General features: G+C 59.5%; 1 protein-coding gene across 3 annotated transcripts; it reads left to right on the plus strand.

Annotated features, from left to right (window-relative positions):
• Positions 1-4,681: 4,681 nt before the first annotated feature.
• Positions 4,682-7,918, plus strand: LOC144376920 (odorant-binding protein 2b-like). Of its 3 annotated transcripts, none has more exons than XM_078045192.1 (7): positions 4,682-4,874; positions 5,389-5,525; positions 5,761-5,831; positions 6,271-6,387; positions 6,904-7,005; positions 7,166-7,314; positions 7,735-7,918. In XM_078045192.1, the coding sequence occupies exons 1-7, from the start codon at positions 4,782-4,784 to the stop codon at positions 7,774-7,776; spliced, it is 711 nt and encodes a 236-aa protein (XP_077901318.1). In that variant the 5' UTR covers positions 4,682-4,781; the 3' UTR covers positions 7,777-7,918. The 3 variants fall into 3 exon arrangements, with proteins under 3 accessions (XP_077901318.1, XP_077901319.1, XP_077901320.1); XM_078045194.1 differs by having other exon boundaries at positions 4,688-4,874; positions 7,288-7,314; XM_078045193.1 differs by lacking the exon at positions 7,735-7,918 and having other exon boundaries at positions 4,685-4,874; positions 7,174-7,296.
• Positions 7,919-9,248: the final 1,330 nt, after the last annotated feature.

Consider the following 9,248-nt stretch of genomic DNA (forward strand, 5'->3'; position numbering starts at 1 on the left):
TGAACTCAGCCCAATGTATTCTTTATTTACCTTGAGACTTTCTCTTTGACCCACGGATTGTTTGGATTTTTTTGTGTGTTTTTTAGTCTCCAAGTGTGGGGACAACAATCCCCCATTATTGTTCCACACTGATTTCTAGTTTGATTCCATGTGGTCAGAGGGCATATTCTATGGGATTTCAATTCTTTCAAATGTGCTGAGGCTCAGTTTATGATGCAGCCTTTGGTCCCCCTTAGTGTGTGTGTTTGGAAGGACACATACTGTGTGGCATGTCTTCAAGTGTGCACTGGGTTGTGTCAGCTGATGAGGTTGACTCCTTAATTCCCGTGGTCTTCTCCTGGCTGATGGATCAGCTCCTGCGAGGGCAATATTGACACTTCCAGCCTCAGCTGTGACTTTGGCTGTTGCTCCTTTCTGAGCCTTAGGTTCTGCTGCACCTGCTCTGCACCTCTGCTGCCTGGTGCACCCCTCTTTTGAAGGCTATGTTTTCTGTGGGGCTATGTGCGATTACATGATCTGTCTCTGGCTCTGTTAATTTTTATTATTCTAAAGCTGTTTTATCTAATGTTAAACCAATATTTCTGCTTCTTTTGATTAATGTCTGGATATTAAAACGTTTTAAATATTTTTTTAGTTGTACATAGATGCAATATGCAATAGCTTTATCTTGTTTATTAGTTTTTTGTGGTGCTAGGGATCGAACCCAAGGCCTCACACATGCTAGGCAAGCGCTCTACCACTGAGCCACAACCCAGCCCCTGAATATTAAAACTTTTTACCCAATTCTGCTTTTAACCTGCTCTGTGGTTATATTCCAAATAAGTTTCTGGCAAACAGTATATATTATGTTACAGTCTTTAATTCATGCTGCCATCACTGTTTTCTACTTGGTCAGTTGGGATGCTGAGGCCATTCACATTTATATAATTACGAGGGTGTCAGGTTTGTATTGTTCTAGGGCTGCTTTAACAAAGCGCCGCAGCCTGGGTGGCTTAAAACCCAGACAGTTATTCTCTCATGGTTCTAGAGGCCAGAAATCTGAGATCGAGGGAGATACAGAAGGTGGAAAATGCAAGAAAAGGTGTGTTCACGAGAAAGTCGCCTTGTGGGGAGTTGTGATCAGGGCTCCTGAGGGTCCTCTGAGAACAGAGGGACCTTATCACCTTGTCCCACTGTCAGGCAGAGGACGTATCATTTATTGTCACGAGCTGTCCATGGGCTGTGCGTGGACTGTTGCACAGAGCGGCCTCCTGAGGGATCAGTCTGGCACTGAGAGCCCCTGTGGCGCCCCCACAGGGATGGACCCCCGGCTGCAGGTGTACCGCCCCCTCAGCTCTGCCAGGTCCCACACAGCACCTGAGGCGGGTGCCACCTGCCAAGATGCCAATCAACCTGCTGACTGCAGGACATCAGGAAGCAAGACTCCGCCCTGGAAACCTCATCCCTGCCTTTGACGGACCCCCTTAAATAAACCACCAGAGCCATCTTGTGTTTGTCTAGTTCAAGAGCCGTGTGGACTCCGTCTGACAGGGGCTTTGCTTTCTGTAAGTATGTTTCTGAGTATTTGTGCTTGTTACTTACTGATTATCTGAGATGGTAAGTTTTAGGGTGGTTTGCATTATCCTGGGCAGGAAGAAGGACCCCTTAATGAGATGCTGGCCATCATCCCCCTGATAATCCATCCGATTAGTGGCTACGCCTCTCACTGAGTGTGTGACTCCTTGCACCTCTGGGTCTCACCCGTGGGTGTGACAGGGAGGATGCAGGCAATCCAGGTGGAACTCTGTCAAGTGTCAGTGTGTCCAGAACCATCGTCAGCCAGGGGTGAGAGGGCTGGTCGGGAGAGCCTCCAGCCACAGCCCCCTGCCCTGCCCTGCCCCACTCGGGCTGCACGCCGACTCTGATCTGTCACTGAGGCTCAGGGTGGCGGTGGCCACAGCTCTGATAACTGACCCAGTGGAACACGCTCCAGTCCCCAGGGCCCACTGACCTCGCAGGCTTCGTGGTCATTCGTCTCCACCCCCCATCCCTCCTAGGCTCCCCTCAGCCCCAGCTGACATGCCCTCTGTCCTCATGCTGCCGATCCCTTGTCGTGGGCACCCTGTCACTCGGGAGCTCGTCCTTTCCTCGGTAGCAGGAGGCGAGACAAGCCGGTTCCCCAGAGAACTTGTCTCCAGGTCAGAAATGGGTGACTAGGGTGAGTGTGGGACGGAGGCCATCAAAATGTTATTCCCAAAGGTTGAGTAAGGTCCAGACTCTGTCCACTTCAGTGAGGCACCTAGGGTTAGCAGCACTGGGATGTCACAGAAGTGGTGAGAGCCAGAGCTGAGCAGTGTGGCGGGCCAACAGGATGTCACACCAAAATGGCGTGCAGGCAGACAACTGCCTTGGCCACGGAGAATGGGGACACCCCCCTCCTGCCCTACAGACTCCCGGGGGTGTCTTCCATGGGTTGAAGCCAACCTCCTGCCCTCCTCTCTTACAGCCTCTGCTCTGTGTAGACCTCCACCTCCTGCCCTACCTGCTGCCCATGACCAGCTCAACCTGGCCAGCATCTAAGAATGGAGGTGGAGAACTCACTGCAGCTTGCTGGGACATGGGGCAACCTGAGGGCTGGCCTCTGAGAGCTCCAACGTCACGCAGCACAGGATTCATGCTGATGACCCTGTCCTGTCAGTCATCTGTGCATGTGGTCCTCCTGTTGCTGTCCACCATCATTGACCCCAACCTCCTTCCCTGTTGGCTCTGGACAGTACCTAGCATCTGTTTAGCACAATTTCCTTTCACACCATCTCGTTACAGCACCTACCAACCATAGACCCTGACCTCACCTTACTTCTTATCCACAACAGGTAGAGCCCCATCCAACTGCCCTAGTATCTCCTGACAGCATCTACTACCGGTTGATTCTGACCTCCTGCCATGTCATCCCATAGCAGTATTACCATCAGTGGACCTTGACCTCTGCCTTGTCTCCTGTCTGGCATGCATCGACCCCAAACTGCTGTCCTACCTTCTGTCCACCATCTGATGATCCCTGCTCCTTGCCCTGTCACCTCATGAGGGTGTCCACCAGAAGCTGAACTTAACCAGTATCTAGGAAGAGCAAATTTAGAGAGCTCTGTAGAGGTCACCTTGCTGGGACAAGGGGCAAGGTGGGTGGCCGGCAGGAGGCGCCTGGAGATCTTCCATTAAACCCAACATAGGCCTGTACCCGTGTCACAAGACCAAACATCAGTGGCTCATACAAAACAGGGGACAAAAGATAGCTGGGGCACAGTCAAACCAGAACACGGGCAGACCAGTCTCCCCTGTGTGGAGCCTCCAGCTGCTCCCTGGCCTCTGCTCCTAAAGAGCACGGGCCCCGCCCTCCCCACCCCGGGGAGGACAGGCTTCCTGCTCAGAGCACCTTCCAGGCGGGGGTCAATCCTGGATCATGCCAGCACCCTCAGGACACCCCCACGGTTATCAGAGGGTGCTCATTAGTATTGTTTAGCCAGTACCCAGGCCAGAGAGGCACAAAGACACCATTGTGGGCCCAGCACCTGACTGCAGAGCCAAGGTCCCCTGGGACTCAGGGCAGGTGCTCAGGCCTAGGAACTGTGGGGTCTGGAGGGCGAAGGGGAAGATTCAGCTCTGGCTGGGGGCAGCTGAGGTTGAAGGAGCAGAGCAGGGGCCCAGGGGACTCAGCATGAACTCAGCACAGGTGGGCGCCAGGCCTCCTGAGCCTCTCAGGAGATCTATCCACAGGAAGCAGGCTGTCATGGGGACCTGTGGTTGGTCAAGGTGTCGAGAGGGGAAGCCTTTGGGAGGGGGCTCTGCAGGACTGAGGAGGAGGGGACGCCCCAGGGAGGGCTCACGCAGGCTGTGAGGGCTCCCGCCCCTGAAGCCCGCTCCAGGGGGAAGGTGAACACCCAGGGAGCCTCGGCTGTGCCGGGGGCAGGGGGTCCTCAGAACACCAGAGCGATAGCAGCGGTATGTCCCCTTGTTAGAGTGAGTCCACGGAGACCCGCAGAGTCGAACAACTCAGGAGACACGGCTTCATGACCCTCACACGGGCCGAGCTCCTCAGCTGCCCTGATAAAGCAGAGGACCGCGGAGCCAAGCCCCTCTCCTGGGGACGTCAGCTGCCACAGAGGAGGTGGGCGAGGGACACAGAAGTGCCCTCGAGACAGCAGAGCTGGCCTCCTGGCTCACACTGGGTGGACCAGGAGGCTCCTCCATCCCTGGCGAGGCCTGGGGCAGCTCTGAGGGGTGATGGCTGAACTGCTCCTGGCCATATGATGTGTCCCCACTTCCAGGGAGCTCTGGGGAGGGGCACCCAGGCAGGAAGGGCCAGGAGGGCAGCTCCAGGGTGGAGAGCTGGGCTCTGGGGACTGGGGCACAGCTGAGGCCTGGAGATCAGTCCCCCTCAGCAGCAGGAGAGAAGCCAGTCCCTGGGGAAGCCGGGCCCTCCCTCCCCGGGCTCCCAGCCACAGCCCACGCCTGTCCCCTCCAGGCTGGCTGGGCTGGAGCAGCACCTGGGGGGTGCAGACACTGAGTGGCCTTGTGTGTCTTTCACCTTTAGGTGGCTCCAAATGTGACTCATGGGATCCAACAATAACGACATTCCCCTCCCTGATGATGGGAATGTGGCCCTGAGTGACAGGTGGTGGGTGTGTCCTGTGCCAAGTCCACACAGGACACTGGCCGTGGGGGACATATAGGGCGTCCTGTGAGGAGCCGGCACAGCCTCGTCCTGACGCCCTGTGACCCGCCTTGGCCCAGAGCAGAGCCTGGAGATGAAGTCCCTGTTCCTGACCATCGTGCTGCTGGGCCTGCTGTCTGCCCTGCAGGCCCAGGACCTCCTGACCTTCCCCTCGGAGGAGCTGAATGTGAGGCTGGGGGGGCCAGGGGCGGGTGGGAGAAATGCCCTGAGCCCTGGTCAGCGGGCAGCAGCTGGGAGCCCTGCTTCAGGGGTCACTTAAGGCCAGCTGACCCTGCACTCCTGCCCTTGAGGGTCAGAGATGGTCTTCCCTCTGCTGCCCTAGACAGGGCCCTTCCTGGGGACAGGGCTGGCGCAGGAGGAGGTTCAGGTCAGGGTCCTGTGGAAGTGACACTGGAACCTGAATTCCTCTAGGGACAGGGCCCTCTGGAGTGACGCTCATCCATTCCAGGCCCCGTCCCTGAAATGAACAGATCCTGGGGGGCCGAACCCTCCACTCCGTGGGGTCCAGGAGACCTGAGTGTGGGGCCTGCTCTACTGAGGGCAGGGAGCAGGCATGGGGGAGGCCGTCTCGGGGGGCTCAGCCTGGGCCCTGGGAGTCCCCTGGGCTGCAGGTCCCTGTGCAGGGAGTGATGGGAGAATCTGGGCCGGGCCAAGGTGACTCATGCCTTGACCTTCTCCAGATCACAGGGACCTGGTACACTAAGGCCTTTGTGGTCAACATGGCCTCGGTACCAGACTGGAGGGGGCCCAGAAAGGTGTTCCCCGTGACGGTGACAGCCCTGGAAGATGGGAGCTGGGAGGCCAAGACCACCGTCCTGTGAGTGCTGCCCCTGCAGGACCCTCGGTTCCCTTTCACTTCCCATCACCCATCCACATTTGAGTGACATCAGAAATAAATCCCCTACTATGAGGGGACACAGTCCAGGAAGCTTCCCAAGGCTCAGGCGGGTCTAGTGGGATTTTCAGTGTCACCTGGCGAGGGCTGGCCCACCAGGTGAGCCGAGCTTGGCTCAGGTGCCTGAGAGCAGCTGCCCGTGTGCTCCTGCTTCCAGGATTAAGGGGCGGTGCCTAGAGAAGAAAGTTACTCTGCAGAAAACCGAGGAGCCTGGCAGATACAGCACCTGTGAGTCCCTGGGGCTGAGCCTGGAGCCCCCTGCAGGGAAGCTCCCAGGGGAGGGAGGGTCCTGTCCACCTCCCAGCAGGGGCTGCCTCTGCTTCCCAGGGCCTTGTGGCTCTGACCCCAGACACCAGGTGTCCCACGCTGTCCCCAGCAGGGACTGACTGGGCAGTCGCTCCCTCTGAGAGGTCCTAGCTCTCAACCTTTGGGGAACGGAGGACTGGAGGCCTGGACAGGGCAGGGCAGCTGCCCAGGCCAGGGCCAAGCTGCAGCCTCCACGTCCTCCAGCCTCTGGCACCTGGACTCCACAGCTAGGTGGCTCCTTCCCTGGCTGGGGTGGCTGTGGCCCCTGGGGACAGGGGAAAGTAGAGGCTCCTCCTCAACGTGGTCTCCAGGGTTTTGTTTTTAACAATGAAGACACTGAAGAGCTGCCCTCTCCGTCCAGCCACAGACCACGGCAAGAAGCTCGTGTACATAGAAGAGCTGCCCGAGAGCCACCACTGCATCTTCTACTGTGAAAGCCAGGAGCCGGGGAAGAAGTTCCGCATGGGCAAGCTCATGGGTGAGGGTTCCTCGGAGACCCCCGTCTCCTGCCCCACGGTCCCCACTCCCCAAAGCCAAGGAACAGCAGCCACTCCCTGGCACCGGGCACTGGAGCCTTGGGCTGGCCTCTGCGTGCTGGGCCCTGTGAGCTGCCCAGGCAGAGATGAGCTCTGAAGTGGGAAGGGGTCGGCTTGGGGGGGACTGTCAGGCACAGGGACAGACAGGGCCCTCAGAGTCCTGACCACTCAGGAGGGGGCTCCAGCCACTCGGGCTGCCAAGTGCCACTTCCCAGTGTTTGGGCATCAGGACAGCTCAGCCTGAAGGGGGAGGGACCTGGCAAAGACCTTCATGGGACAGGGTTCCTCCAGGGTCAGGGGACAGCCCTGTGACTCTGGGACATGAGGTGCTTCAGCTCAGGGGCCTGACACTGCAGACCTGCTCACTCCAGGGCAAAGCTCTGGATGCCAGTTGGTGGCCCTGTCCCCACAGCATGTGCAGCCAGCCCCCCTCAGCTCCCCTGGTCCCCTCTCTGCAGGGAGGAGCCCCGAGGAGAACCTGGAGGCCCTGGAAGAATTTAGGAAATTCACGCAGCGTAAGGGACTGTTGGCCGAGAACATCTTCACACCTGAGCAGACGGGTGAGGGGCCGGCTGCCTTTGTCCCCCACAACGTCCCCTCTGTGTTCCTTGTGCCACCCTATGTCTTGCCTGTCTTTGCTCCCTTGTGTCTCTCTGTTCTTCTGTGACCCCAACGTCCCCTCTGGGTCCTTACGTCCTCTCTGCCTGCCCATGTCCCGAGCCCCTCAGGGACACCAGGGCCCTGCTTGGGTCTTGGTCATGGAGGGCTGCAGCTGTGGGTGTGAGGGGGCCTGCACCCATCCTGGCGCCTCCTCACCACCGAGTTTTCCTTGGTTTCTGCAGACACCTGTGTTCCCGAGCATGACTAGGGTAAGTGACCGCGGGAGGACACTGGAGACGCCCAGAGTCCCCGGCTCTGGAGTTTCAGTCCACCTCTCTGCCTCCTCCCATCCACCCAAGGGGGAGACCCCACCTGGCCAGGCAGGGGTGAGGCCCTCAGGTATTGGCCCTGGGGACGATCCGCGACACTTAGGGACACTTTCCTCTACCAGTGAGGTCAGCTCCTGTGCCCTCCCACACCCTGGGCCCTGATCCAATCCCTACTCTGGCCTTCAATGACCCGGATGGTCATGGCAACCTGGGAGCCCTCCCTGGGCCATGGCTGTCCATCAGGGTCTTCACCAAGCCTGGGGAAGGAGGAAGGTGCACCTGGATCTGCTCAGCCTGCAGCCCTGCCCCTGGTCCCCCCATGGGAGGGTCTCCCACCTCAGCGCCTCTTCTTGTCCCCAGAGCCAGCTGGGTCTGTACCCCGTGAGCCCCCTCTGCCACTGACAAGGCCTGTGCCCTGCTGGACCACCCCTCCTGCTGGACCACCCCTCCTGCTGGACCACCCCTCCTGCTGGACCACCTGTCCCATGCAGCCACCGTCCCCACCGACATCCTTCCTGTCTCTAAATAAAGACCTTCTGCACCACTCTGGGCTTGGTCGAGTCTTTAGGGGCCTGGCGATGGCTTCCTGGGGGCCCTGCTAGGAGGGGGAGCCACGGGGCAGCTGTGGAGACATTGGCTCCAACAGTGGTCAGACCCCAAGCACAGAGGGGTGCTGTCCTGAGGTCCTCCTCATGAGCCACAGCCCTGAGTGGCTTGGGAAGGTGCCGGGCCGTGGGCAGGGGCATGGGGACGTCACTGGGGTGGGCAGGACTGGGGAGACCTCTGTGTCAGGGCTGCAGAAGGTGCACAGGTCCCTGGCAGGGCTGCTGCCTCAACGGGGGCTTCCAGGATCCTGCAGGAGCCAGACATGAAGCAGGCTGGGCCAAGGGCAGGTGATGGGGATGGTCCAGCACCTCCCTGGTCACCCCTCAGGCAGACGGAGCCAGGCACAGCCTCCCCTGGTCTGCACCCTCGCCCTGGCCCTCCCCGTGGTCTGTGCAGGCCCTGGTCTCTGTGAACACTGGGCCCACAGGCGGTGGGGGACCACAGCGAGCCAGGAGATGATAAACGCGGCCCCAGTAACCACGGACCTGAGGGACCCGGCTCCCCAGAGAGCCAGCCTCAGTGCCCACCTCTTCCTCTGAGGGGCCTTTGATGGCTCAGCCGCCTGACCATCAGCTCAGCGACCCAGCTACCTGAGTTCCCCTCTGACCTGCCGTCCTCTCCCCCTCCCCTCCTGCCTCCACCTGGTTCTTGGTGGGGACTACTGGGTGGCCCTGCAACACAGCCCCAGCAGGTGCCAGGTGGAGCCCAATCAGCCTAGATGTGCAGAGGGCAGGGCCAGGCCTGACCCTGCAAAGATGGTGGGCATGAAGCCTCCCCGCTGAAGCCAGTTACAGAAGGGTTGGGACTGTGTGTGGACATGCCAGGAAACAGGAGGAGGCGCTTCACTGACCACAGTGGGAAAGGCTTTGGGAAGCGTCTAAGCCATGCAGGGCACGTCGGCTGAAAAGCAGAGACGTGACCATACGAAGTGAAAATGCAGGTGTGGAGTCACAATGGGACCGAAGGCCCAGAAGGCTGTGAGGGGCCTGTCTCGGCCTCCCTGGGCCAGCCTCCCCGTCCAGCCTCCCCCACCCCGTCTGCCATGCTTGTCCATTTCCCGTGATGACTCCCTCGTGGCAGCCCAAGCTGGTCTGCAGGCCAGCCCAGCGCCCACAGCCCCTGTGGTGGGTGGTCCAAGGACAGAAGCCAGGCCAATCAACCCCTGGGCCCTGGAACTTCATCCAGAGCTGGGAGACACCGGTGCTGCCCAGGAGGATGTGGAGCCCCTGGCCATCACTCATCTCTCTCCACAGCCTCCTGCAGCCTCC

Source organism: Ictidomys tridecemlineatus, chromosome 4, assembly GCF_052094955.1.
Source record: "Ictidomys tridecemlineatus isolate mIctTri1 chromosome 4, mIctTri1.hap1, whole genome shotgun sequence".
Taxonomy (NCBI): Eukaryota; Metazoa; Chordata; class Mammalia; order Rodentia; family Sciuridae; genus Ictidomys; species Ictidomys tridecemlineatus.